Source organism: Boleophthalmus pectinirostris, unplaced genomic scaffold, assembly GCF_026225935.1.
Source record: "Boleophthalmus pectinirostris isolate CB_2022bp ecotype Guang Dong unplaced genomic scaffold, ASM2622593v1 HiC_scaffold_4, whole genome shotgun sequence".
Lineage (NCBI taxonomy): Eukaryota > Metazoa > Chordata > Actinopteri > Gobiiformes > Gobiidae > Boleophthalmus > Boleophthalmus pectinirostris.
Window position 1 is genome coordinate 18,276,161 of NW_026571353.1, and position 13,126 is coordinate 18,289,286.

The 13,126-nt window shown below is 38.6% G+C and overlaps 1 protein-coding gene across 3 annotated transcripts; it reads right to left on the minus strand.

The window, feature by feature from the left end:
* Positions 1 to 76: 76 nt before the first annotated feature.
* myo1ha (myosin IHa) lies at positions 77 to 13,031 on the minus strand. Of its 3 annotated transcripts, XM_020920925.2 has the most exons (32): positions 9,289 to 9,381; positions 6,942 to 7,076; positions 6,758 to 6,873; positions 6,290 to 6,488; positions 6,133 to 6,213; positions 5,852 to 6,031; positions 5,682 to 5,780; positions 5,504 to 5,620; positions 5,364 to 5,435; positions 5,141 to 5,260; positions 5,004 to 5,071; positions 4,827 to 4,932; positions 4,670 to 4,750; positions 4,509 to 4,600; positions 4,346 to 4,440; positions 2,962 to 3,008; positions 2,797 to 2,877; positions 2,598 to 2,703; positions 2,407 to 2,524; positions 2,228 to 2,341; positions 2,079 to 2,155; positions 1,952 to 2,020; positions 1,770 to 1,854; positions 1,535 to 1,697; positions 1,379 to 1,462; positions 1,143 to 1,236; positions 1,018 to 1,073; positions 816 to 951; positions 677 to 747; positions 471 to 568; positions 286 to 385; positions 77 to 215 (listed from the first exon to the last, which is right to left on the minus strand). In XM_020920925.2, exons 1-32 carry the CDS (start codon positions 9,292 to 9,294, stop codon positions 189 to 191), a joined length of 3,093 nt encoding a protein of 1,030 aa, XP_020776584.2. In that variant the 5' UTR covers positions 9,295 to 9,381; the 3' UTR covers positions 77 to 188. The 3 variants fall into 3 exon arrangements, with proteins under 3 accessions (XP_020776584.2, XP_055017330.1, XP_055017329.1); XM_055161355.1 differs by lacking the exon at positions 9,289 to 9,381 and adding an exon at positions 13,014 to 13,031 and having other exon boundaries at positions 111 to 385; XM_055161354.1 differs by lacking the exon at positions 9,289 to 9,381 and adding an exon at positions 12,599 to 12,619 and having other exon boundaries at positions 111 to 385.
* Between the last annotated feature and the right edge of the window lie 95 nt (positions 13,032 to 13,126).

Sequence of the window (13,126 nt, forward strand, 5' to 3'; positions counted from 1 at the left end):
ATTATCAGTAAATGAATCAGAAAGAATGTAGTGTATAATGCATGTTTATATTAAAAAAAAAAAAAAAAAAAAGTTCACTGAGTTCTAAAAAGTGCATGTTTCTGTAGTCTGTGGACAGGTTAATCTCTTTCAAAGAGGTCTCCTGAAATATGCAGGGCTGTCTTGAGTGTCTCTCCAATTCCCTCACATTACCGTGTCCTGGTCCGTGTGGTAACCTGGAGTGACAAACAGCCCTTAGTCTCTGTGGCTCTTTAGACACAGCTCTGTCAAACACACAATGCTCACCACCATGAGGTGTCCATTCTTGCCCTTGTAAACCATGGGCTCTGGTCCAATGCTGAAATCCACACCATTCTCTTTTCCTGCCTGGACTTCGATCTTGATGCTGGGGGGGAGTAAACCAAAAGCTGTAATTCATAAGAGACTTAGACTTAAGACTTAATTTGAGTATTTCAATATCAAGAGCATACCTCCCTTGAACCACATGGATGGCATCCCGTTTATTAGCAATAACGCTGAGTTTAGTAAGAAATTCAAACAAGTAGTCACATTGCATGACAAGGTCACCCTGAAACAATAGAATGTATTCTTACGTTCTGCGAGAATATCAGTTTTATTGATTTGGACATGCTTGTACAGAGCTCTAAGAGCTGCAAATATAAACAAGCTTGTATACCTTCTGTTTGGGGTCTTCGCAAGTGATATGGAACACCACAATGGCATCAGTCAAACTGCTGACTGATATCCCTGAGAAGCAAAACTTTACATTACCACATGATTTTATTTTGATTGTAACTTAAAACGGTTACACTCACCTTTAAGAGATGTGTACAGCACCCTCTGTTTAATCTTGGCATCGTCCACTACATAAGCAGCTGTCTGTGTGAGGATCAGCTGCCTGGGGCGTGGCTTGAATCCATTTCTATCATATTTTATCACTGGTACAGTATACTAAATAAACTATAACTGTTAGTGGGCTTATTCATTCTCATGCATTATCATACATATATATAGTACCTTAATGTGTTCATTCCGAATCATTTGAATAACTCTTGGGTTTATATCTTGTTCATCTGGGAAAAAACACTGTAAAATAACTCTTATGCAGTAACATCAAAATTTCAAACATCTGTGCTTCTTACTAATTCTGGTGTCCACAAAGGGTTGTGCAATGCTCTGTGGATAACTCTCCTTTTTTCCCTTGAAGAGTGTACTAGCCACAAGTTTTAGTTGAAGCTGAAAATACATGTTATATATGTGTGAGTGTTCAGAAATACAAAATTATTCTTGTATGTGCTCAATGTGCTTAAAGTGCCCTTCAAGGCTAAATTAAGTTCTTGTAATTGTTTTGATAAAATTGTTGTTGGGAATTCAGTACCTGAGCTTTTCTCTGTGGTGTGATGCCTCTAACATACTTTCTCACCAGGAGCCGGTAGTGCAGTTTCCTCAGAATTTCTGATGTCTAATAAATTAAATAAAATTAAAACTTAATGTAACTATAACTACCATGTAACTCAATGTGATGAAGAGTTACCTCTGAACACACAGGCGGTGGAGAGTACCAGGTTGTCTTATCCAAAACAGTTTTGGGCAGATTTTCTTTGAGTCGGTTTAAAAAGTTTTGCCTTACGAAAGCAAGATACTCTGAGTTGTCTGTGGTTTTTGCTTGGCCTCTGGTCATGTAGCCTTTGATAAATCTGGAAAATAATTCCCTCATTAACCTTCAGTACAGAAATACCTGTCTGTAAATGTAATAGTAACACTCTTACTGTTTGATTACTTTGACAGCCCAAGCTCTTTTTTCTCTCTCTTTTCGAGCTTGAACTCCTCTCCAACAGGTCTCAATCTTTGTTGCTAGAATTATATTTTAGAGGTGGAATATTTCATAAACACATGATCTTTAAAAAAAAAAAAAAACTAAATATGCCACACTTTTCTAAATTTTTATTACCAGCTTCTTTCTGTTTTCTAAACTCTCCTTTTGCTTTGTAACCTTTATATTTGGCCTGGAGCCTGGTAGCTGTAAATAACAAATGACTGTTAAACCTTAAAAAATATTCCTATTAATTTATACTCACCTAGTTCATGTTTACACCTCTCAAATGCATCTTCGGTTGCATACAATGTTCTTGGATGACGAATAAAAATTTTGGTTCTGTTGAAAAGAAAAAAGCACAATCTATACATACTTTGCTTTTAATTCTGTCAGCATGTAAACTCTCTTTACCTCCCCATTTTGTATTCATTTGGCAAATAGCCTAAATGCTGAACTAGCACTTCCACTCCATCAGCAGGGTCCCCTCTCCAATGAGGCCAGGTAGCTGGACACAGAGGTTTGTACCTAAAATAATGTGTTGTTAAATACCAATGGTAAAACATAAAACATATATCATTTCAATTTCTGACCTTTGCAGAAAGATATCATATTTGCGTCTGTAAGCGAAACCGGCGCGCCTGACTCTAAGGTGTTCCATGAGGCCAAGGTATTTCACCTGATGTCGGACCAAGGCTTCATCAAACTGCCCTGTGAAAATGATGGTATGGTATGTAAACTTCTGCACAAAAATTCATTATGATGACCGTGTGAGAGAAATTACCTTTTTGCTTAGACTCATTTGATTTCAGGCAGCGTATGTACCAAGCCTCTTTGGCCATGAGGATCTCTGTCAGTTTCAGGAGGCTGCTCTTGAACTGAGTCGCCACCTACAGACACACAGAGGTCATAATCCTGAGGCACCTGTCAGTCCCATGTGCTCCAGTGCACAATAGCCTGCTGCTGACAGTCAGGTACTCAACTGTTTCAGGCCTTTTCCTGTTGCCTGGATCCAAAGTTGAGAAGCACTTCTGAATTATAACATTTTTAGACTGACACATAAGCTAGAATACCAAAAGCACCATCAGAAATGTTTAAACTTGGTAAATAATGACTTTAAATTATACAAAATTTTAAATGAAGCTTACATCTTTAATGTTGCGGTATAGTAGATCATTGTTTTTGTCCAGGAAACCTAGAAAATATGTAGATAAATGGTTATACCTTATATAAAATGTAAAAAAATAAAATAAAATAAAAAAATACTGGTTTTCCAGACTGAAAAACTTTGCTTTTAAATTAGAGTGGCACCAATTTTCTGGAGGTGGTACGTCATATGGTAACCACAGCTGCCCTGAGGCAGACTGATGAAAGCAAGGCCGCCAATCAGCACCATCAGCCCCCCGGCCACCATTAACACGCACACCACATTCATACCAGGCAATGTAAGTGAAGTGTCTTGCCTAGGAACACAACAACCACATTTTTTTTCCCACTGCTGCCCCACAGCGGCACCTTCTATTCCCAGCAGGCTCACATGGGCCCAGTCAAGCAGAAGTATACAGCAAGGCCAAAAATTCAAGTTAATCTGATATAAAAATTTATTCAACAGATAGCATATGTACTCTAGTTTATGAAACTGTTTACCTTTTTTCTGTACTATTTTTGGTTCTAAAGTTACATACGTTTTAAACAGACCATGTATGCAACATGAAAAAAAAATTATTTCCCAAATTTCAAAGACCTGCAAATCATGTAAATAAATTGATGTATTTCATCATATCTTGTGTTATTCGATCTTTGAACTGTTGATGAAGGTACATGATTTTTCAAAAAATATATATATATATATATATATATTTAAAATGATAAAAATTTGCTTGGAAGGACTGACATATTTTATAGAAATAGTTACCTTTCATTTTGAAGTAATATTAAAGTATTCGGAAGAAAAAAGCTGACGAATTGTGTAAAATCATGCACCTTCTACTTGCTTGCACAGTTTTCCCTCCATTACTTTTCCCTCCTTTACCATGACCTTAATAAAAAATCTCATTACTCAAAAATTAAGAGGTTTTTCAACCTAATCTTGTACCATATAGTAGAAAAATATATTAAGCAAATATTCAACCCAGTTTGTTAAGGATATGTAAGTGACAACCGGTAGTTATCGCTGTTTGTATTTATTGCCCAAAAAGTGCTGCATATTTCATTCCCTACGTTACCGACATGAGTTTTTTTATTTTTTTGTCAACAACTTGAAAGAATTTTGCAGGTTTAAACTTTACCCTATTGGAGTGCGAACTCTTTCCTACATTCTAATACCTTACTTATTTCAATAGTCCCTCTAGTTTCTGAATAAGAGCTATTTGAATGCCCAGCCTGGTTTAGTTTCTGAGATCTGACAAGACTAGCCTTTGACAAGGAGCTTTGGTCACAGAAAGCTGTATTGACGCATTAAATATGTTTTAAATATTTTAAAAGCTAATTATGATTAGTATGAAAAACTAATTCTAAATTTAGACTCTTTACCCACAACACAGTAGGTGACCTCTCCAGCATAATGCAAAAGACGGAAATCTCCTCTTTCCAGGGTCTTGCGGGTCATTTTGTCTGCCAGCTTGTGTCTGTAAGAGAAATTAAAACATATAGTAAATAAGACACATCATCACATCACAACAGCTGAATCACTTACGTAACAAAGTGGGGGTGATTTGCCATTTTATCCTCAAGTCGCTCAAGAAAGGTGAGATCAGTGGCATCTCCAGGCCTAAGACACTCTTCATCCTAAACAAAAGACATTCTCAAAATACCCAGGCTTTTATTAACAGCTTACACTCTAATATATTAACAGACCAATATGGCTATGATTCCTCTGTGTTTCTCCTCTACCAGGTCACATATGATCTTGTTATTAAAAAACTGCACAGGCTCCCACTAAGAAGAATAGAAACACTTGTTTGTGAATGTGTTCTCATGAACTTATAACATCATAAATATTAGGTAAGATTACCTCAATGCCCTCCGCTTCATACTCCTCTTGTTCAGCCTTGAGCGTCAACTGGATGAAAAGTTGCTGGAGTTTCTCATTGCAATAATTAATACAAAATTGTTCAAAGCTTAAAAAGAAAAGCAGATAAGAAAAATTAAGTATGACTTTCATGCAACAGTATGCAGTAATGATCGGTACCTGTTAACATAGAAAACCTCAAATCCATATATGTCAAGAAGACCTATTACAGTTTTTCGTGAGGGGTCCTGGAAATAAAAAATGAGAATTATAAATCATAATTTATGCTTGTAGTTAAATGATTTGCCTAAACTTACTGTGTTCTCCATGGATTCGTTGATCCTGTTGACTAGCCAGGTGAAAGTTTGTCCATAAATGGCTTTGGCCAAGGCATCTCTGGCATAGATGGCATGATCGATTGTGAATGGGCTTAGAATCTTTACCAACACAGATCAACACACAAATCAGTATGCAATGTTTGTTGGATTGTTCATGATTGTGATTCATGAGTATTTTCTGGCATAAAGAAGAAACTTCCACCTGATCATTTTTGGCTTCAATCTTTCTAAATGTGAATCCTTCATGGAGTTTTTCAGCATCAACTCCCAAAAGCTGTGATAACAAATATTTTAGTCATTATGATCGTAACATCATTATATATCAGTTGTTATACTACTTACATTGGACACCCATTGCAGCTCATCACTGTTGCTTCTGAGGGTGGCAAGACCTTTGCTATCAGGACTAAACGTCAAATTCCCAAGATGGAGGACACTTGCAACAATGGAAAATAAATGCTGAAAAAAAGAATATAGTGTGAAATCTTTGTAAATCAGATAGCTTTACCACTCAACTTACATTATTGTAACTTTCATCAATGTTGACCACTTGTAGAGCATTTTTGACTGTCTTCCAGTCATTTTTGTCATTTATAGAAGGAACAATGGCACATTCTCCCTGTTAAAACAATACATATAATGAGGTCAGTGCAGGCATTGGTGTTTGCAGTGGAGAGAGGTTCTCCATACTTGTGTCAGGTATTTGTAGAGCTGGCAGTCCCTCTCCAGTCCAAGCTGCTGCAGCAGCTCATCCCCAGCCCCTTCCACGAGTTGGTAGAAAATATGGAAGTTCCTCTCTCCATGATTCTGATGCACAACACGTGATTTCTCAAGAAGGTAATTCAGGATATGGCCTCCGACAGCATCCCCCTATGAGCAGCATCAACCTAAAGACAACAACTCTACAACTTGCAGGGAAAGCAGGCCTATAATCCACTAAATACACTTTTTAAGGTTTCTGGCTTACTGACCTGGCTGTCAAACTGAATATCCATGTATTTGCCAAAGCGGCTTGAATTGTCATTTTTTAGTGTTTTGGCATTTCCAAAGGCCTAGAAGAAAATGATATAAAATAAGTATCATAATTCCTGGTTCAAAAGTTTGCAGCAGTAACAGTAATGCTCTGACCTCTAGTACCGGGTTGGACATGAGCATCTTGTCCCTCACAGTGTTAAGCAGAGTGGTGCTGGGGCAGCTCACAGCATAGTACTGCAGGATCTTCTTTGAGGCCTCTGTCTTTCCTGCTCCACTCTCTCCAGAGATCAGAATAAAGTGGTTGTTGTACTCTGTCAGCATTGTGTGGTATGCATTATCAGCCAAGGCGTAGCTGTAGTGAGAGAGGCTTACTTTAAAAGACTCAAAAGTCAAACCAGAATCTGTAGACATTCAATCCAGGTATAGACATAAAACCTATACCAACTCAAAAAAGGGTTGTGTGAACAGTAGTATCCTGAATATGTATGTATTGTATGCATATTTTATATGCATATACTTTTTATTTCATATCAAATGCTCAAAAATAGTTGTATTAATTTTTGCGTAGTAATCACTGCTGTTGTGTTTATAAACATTTTTAAATTATTACAGTAGACTCACATGTGAGGTGGTAGTTCAAAAAAGTTAACTCCCATGTAGATATCCATTTGTTTACTATTGTAGATGTCCAACTCTTTGTAAGGATTTAAAGATACCAACAAAGTGCCAATGTATGTCTGAAACATAAAATACGACATTAAGAAAACATCTATATAGATAAAGTTTACTACTCTGAAAGACCCACATAGATAAGATCATTGCTAAAGCGCTTTTTGAGGTTATTGATGAAGGCCTCCTCTGTAGTTTCATCCAGAAGAACAAAGTCCTGGATCCCCACACGGTCCCGGGCCGTGAGAGCGCCCTCCATGTCCAGCTGGACCTGAGAACAAAAATCAGTTTAAAAGATGTATTTTTATTTTCTATAGTAAATTAAGTAAGTAAGTAAATTTACCCAAGCCAAAATGAACCCTTTGTTGCCATGAAATGAAATATGTACTATTATGAATTGAGGCACCAAGTATAGTAATAATTTAATAATAGAATAGTTTTAAACCAAATTCATTTGCATATCTTTATCACATCAAGACAGAACATACTGATACTTCACAGAGTCCAAAATCATTTGTTTTGACTACACGACTGACTGCACTAATGACTGAATAACAGTCTTGGTGGGTGGACTGTTGTGAATGCAGGCCTCCAAAAGCACAAATATGGTCCCTGTTTGTTCCATTGAAAAGCCTAGTGTGGAGGTCCTGTGTGCCTTTGAGAGCGAGCGAGTGATTGTGCAAAGAAACAGACAGAGGCTAATCACTGCACAGTTCACAGGGACCTTGGCTAGTGGCTCACAGTTCTCCAGCGCTGCACACTGCAACACAGCCTCACATTGACTAAGCATAGAGGAGAAAATTCCACCAATCTGTTTTGCATTTTCAGCTCCAACCTTTAGACCAAAGGTTTTCACAGCTTTTGTTGGTTTTGTATGTTTTTTGTCATTTCTTTGGAAGCGGAGGCTCTTTGATTCCCAACACTCTGTAAAACATTAAAAAAGATAATCCATTGGATCTAATTGACACAAAGCCCTCCTTCACCTCCCCCTTTACCCCCACCCTGCCCACTCTGCCCACCCCCCCTCTATCCTCTGCCCATGGCCCTCGATTCTTGAGAAAGGCCAAGTGTTTTTGTCCTGTAAATACCAGGGAGCAGAGACAAAAAAGACGTCTTTAAAATGCAGTCTACAATCCATTACACATATTCCCCCTGCATATCCATTCAGTAATTATTCATTAGAAAACATTTAACGTCACAGTGAATTTCACACTAGGCAGTCGAAACACAATGGAGGAGATTTGGCCTATTTTTGGGTGAGGAGTTGGGGGTGCGGGTTGGCTGTACAGAGGAAGGCTGAGGGCGAGGGAGGGGGGCAAAGAGGTGCCTTATTTGTCTGATCTGAGAACCTTCGAAACTGGGCCGTCTTGAGACAACAGAGACAGACTCCACGGTGCAGTAACGGTCCGTACCCTGCTGCTTGCCCTCACTCCAGACAATAGATGCTTGTTCTGTGTAGTGCTGTGTTGTAATTTGGACTTAATTACTCTGCTCACTCAGGCCCCACGATGACGATGGAGGAGGCTAGTCAGAAGAGAGTGTTTTCTTTCACCTGTCAGCCCCACACCCCAAATACTTACACCCTTGTGGGTAACAATAGCCCTCACCCTGTGTCCCCTCCACCCAGCCCCCTGTCCCGGAGCCCCCTGCCCGTTTTAAGCCAATGAGACAGGTGAACAATATCATTGAAGGAACCCTTTTGGGGGACGTCAGAATCAATCTGAAGATGTGATGGTTGCTGTGGAGCTGTGGTGGGATATTTGTGATACAGCCTTTTTTCATGGGAACAAACTTTTGTCATGATCATAAAAGTAGACAATAGATATATGCTCTACAGTATGGCAGAACAGCAATGATGAGTCGGTCTCAAAAAAGACCAAGGAATGATAAATAATGATCACTATAAAATGTGTTAACTACAAAAAGACTTCACTAAGCTAAACTGCATTATTGTATATCACAATATAAAATTATGTATTTATGATTGAAATCATCAAGCAAAGTAAACAATGATTATGTAATTAATCCTCTGAGGCCAATGACAGATCAGGTGAGCCTTGCAACTTCAGCGCTCAGCAATTGTGTTTTAATTAAGAGATGGTGCTGGTTTTGGTTTAGAGTGTCAATGTTGCCTGAGACAGAGTGAGCTCATTTGTGAGAACAGAAGAAGGCTCTTCTATTTTACTTCTCAAAGAAGAAGGGGAGGAGACACTTATATACTGCTTAGAGGCAATATATACTGTTTAGAGGCTGAATAACAAGAAAGTTTATTTCTTAAGTGCAGTAGTAATATCTTAATTTTAGTAAGATGATTTTATTGGCTTTAAAAATCCAGTTGGTGAATTTTATTTTATTAGGAAATTATCACAAGCTGTAATTAAGTAATAAGTAATAGTCCAGTCCATCCACATAATTGAAAATAACAGTTACAAAAATAAATAAATAAACACACACAATTTAGCTCTCACACAGTGTCTTCTAACCTGCATTTTGAGGTCTGTATTGTTCTGTTGTCAGGTGCAGACTGGTTAAGGTCCCAAATGGCAATGGTCTCCTTCTCTCAGGAGAAGTTAGACAGGTCTCCTCCAGTGTCTGCTTGCATCAAGACAAAAAAGACTTCAAGCAGTTACAAATCATCAGCTACACAATGCTCCAAAGTTGCTTTCTTCAGAAGTCGGTCATTTGCCTGACGTGAAGAGGAACAGGTTGGTGATGTTGCATGTGTACATCAGGTACAAGTTGTGTGGCATGCTTAATCATTCATGTTGTGGGAGGTGGAGGAGCAAGGAGATCTTATTCAGGTCTTACCTGGTATCTGCTCCTCTCAGAGTGTAACATAACGGTGCAGAAACAAGACCCAAACCCTTCAAAGCATCCACATTCTGCAAACAAAATGTTGTCTCTTGTTAAGAAATAGTGTTGAGATTTGATGAGTGAATCAGTGCTGTACAACATGTAAAGAATAACTGTATATAAAACAGAATATTAATAATATTTCTTTACTAGGACATCTTATTTATTTTACTAGGCAGAAAATATGAACAAATAATTTTTGTGCTGTTTACTAAAGTATTTTTACATTCCTTTGATCAGTTATATGTTGAGCAAGTTTACTTGCATGAGTCATAGTCCATTTGGACCACAGATGTGTGAAGACAGACTTAAGTTGTTCAGTTAGTTTTAGGTTACACTTTAAGAGCGACAAGGTGGGAGTAACATGTGTTTATGCTGTAGCCAGGTAACCACCCTCATAAAACACTGGTGTCTGTTTTCTCTCCTCCAGTGACCCACATGTGAGAGAAAAGATCAGGTTTCAAGCAATTTTTGGATTGATTTATGTCATTGCTTTCAGCCAATTGACTTTAATAGCTGTGTCTTCAGCTTATTTAAATAATTCACTGACCACTGCACAGAAGCTGGGCGGGTTACCTTCTGCATAACTCCACCTCTCCCGCCCAGATCTGCAGCAATGCTTGTCCAATCTTAACAAGCTTTCAGCTACCCACTGCGCTCTGATTCAGCACGAGACCCGGCAAATCCAATTACACACGAGTCAGAGAGGTTGATTTTTCCCATTATAGATGCCATGCTGAGAATGAGAGCTGATGATAACACTCGCATTTTGCCACACAACCCCCTCTCTCACTCCAACCTTATTTTGTCTCCATTTCACAGTTTCCCTCCATTTATTTCTCCATCTCTTCCTATCTAATTCTTCTTTCCCAAAGACTGTCTTTCTTCTCTTGTGTCATTCTTTGGATCACCTCTTCTTTCATAGTCCGTTATTCAAATTTTTCAGAATAGCGTAACAAAAGCTGGGTCCTTCATATTTTATTTTAAACTGCTGGCTTTAATAATGTTATTTTACAGTTCACATAAATGTGTACAAGCAATTTGTCAACTTGTTATTACTATAAAATAAAACAAATTTAGCTCCATGTTGCTATCCTGTGTTTTAAATAATTATTCAAAACATGTCTTTCAAGAGGTCATTGCAAAAATGATTTGCATGAATATCAGACAATTTCATTTAAGGTTCCCTAAGTGTTTGCTTTATGGACTTACATGGACCTGCTGTGCCAAATAAAGCTTTTTTCAGAAATTAGACTATTTTTCACTCCAAAGTGAACTTTTGCTCAAACACTTCCGTTTTGGCCACTCAAAAGGCTTGACTTTAGCATTGACTGATGGCTTTGGTGTTGGCCCTGCAGAGAGGTCACCACAATTGACCTCTACAAAAATAAAGATTCAAAAGCTTATCTCTTTGCGCCAAACAATAAGTCTCCAGTAAACAACCCCACACAAAGGGTTGAAGTTCATTTTAATAAAGTCATAGTTTGAGTAATTTGTGTTACCATTTAGCCATTGCTACTCATATCACAAATAGCAAGAAATAGAACAGAAACTTGAATAAACAGTGAATAAACCTATAGCCTATTTGCATAACATGCTATGTAGTATAATGTATACTGAGCTCATTTGCATTACGTTATACATAGGCCTATGTAACTTTTCAGAACCTGCTTGTCTCCATGGTGGTGTTGTTGCTTTGCCTTGAATGGTCCACAGAATGGCAATAAATTTGTCTTATCAAATAAGAATTTGAAAGTGTCCATCCCCTAACTGGAGTCACCTTCAAACAATGCTGGCAGAGTGTTGTCTTTGTACCCTAAGATGCCCTTTCTCGCTGCTGTTAGTCTACAATTCTGAGAGGGTTATTTTGAGTGGGTTAATATTCGGAAAGTGACAGGGGTCAGTCTAGGTAGTGGCAGGACTTTGTGTTTCTGACTGGAGATTAGAGCAATGAGGAGAGCCCACTCTGACAGCAGCTCTATGTTTGGGTAAATACACAAGTCACAAACATTGACTACCATTTAAGTTGGGTTTAAGGGCCTTTGTTTGGCAATTAGCCTTAGCAGGCATGAAAGGGGAAAGTCATTACTCTCTGTAGGTATGCTGAATCGGTGATGTTGCTTTTGTTAATGCGTAAAATGTTACTGTTACAAAAGTCAATGATTTATTCATTCTTAGAGCCTGCCTCTCAAGACTCTTTTTCAAAGCTGGCATTGATAAAATTATATAACGCATTAATTTCTTCATCCTCATCCCTTGTCCTCGTATTGCCTGCCTGTTTCTGGTTGGAGCATAACCCTACGGGCTCTAGGACCTTTACAAGTGACTCACAGAGGATTGCCTTGTTTTTGTCCGTTACGTTCATGCATGTAATCATTGATTGAGTCTATTGTGACAGGCCGATTTACCATCTGTAGACTCTCAAGGGATTGCCACTTCTGTCAGAGCCGTCACCTTTAATTTCTACCTGCAGCCCAGTCCAGGAGGTTATGAGCCCGCCTACCTGTTGTGCTGTGTATTCTTATTATATTTTTTTCATATTTCCATTTGTGTAGACTATAGGCTATATGCACAGCCATTAACTTATTAGTGTAGAAAAGCTCAACCAGTGTTTGGAGTTAATTAGGCTTTGTTTTGTAAATCTGAGTGACTGCCAAATAAATAAAAAGGCCTAAATAAATATAGGTCACTTGGCGCACCTCTTATCCTTCATGTTTTAGACTTTGCTCACTTAGGTTACAAGAAAAGGCTACTTTATGCTCAAACCTGCAGTGCACAGGGCTAAATAATAAAAAAACAACAACAACAACGCAATTTAAGTGATGAATTTTGCATTCTCTGTTTTCTCTACTTCTGAAGTATATGCGGTCGTTTTCCCCCTCCCGCTGAAGCCCACCCGGCCCCCGTGTCCTCGGCCCTCCCTTCGCGCGCCACCCCAACTCCTTTTCCCACTGCTCTGGAGCAAGACGCGGCCACAGCGGCGGGAAGCAAATGATCTACAAGCACTACCCTTCAAACAAAGTTTACTCACATACGCAGATGCCACTGCAGTGGCAACATCATCTCTCACCAGGCTAAGGGGGACTCTACCTGGAGTAACTGGAAAAGGAAATAAGATCACGAATTACGAAAGGAAGACTTTTACCCGGGTCCATGCATAGAGTCTACAATAGTTTTATTTTTTCTTACTATTCACTTGACTTAAAAAGCTAGATAAGCAACATCGCACAAGACGCACATGGATTTTCAATAGTAACCGGGAACCAAAAAGTAATGTGCATGTAAACTGCTCAGCAGTGTATGGCCAATGGGAGAGACGTAGGCTATGTTTTTATTACAGTGTTGTACAAGTGGCATGATCACTGCCAAGAGACAACTCCTTTGGATGTTTTCCGGATGCACTAAAGGAATACACTAAAGTCTTAGTCAATGCTAAGTGAACATCACTCATTTCAGTCCAGTTTGTAG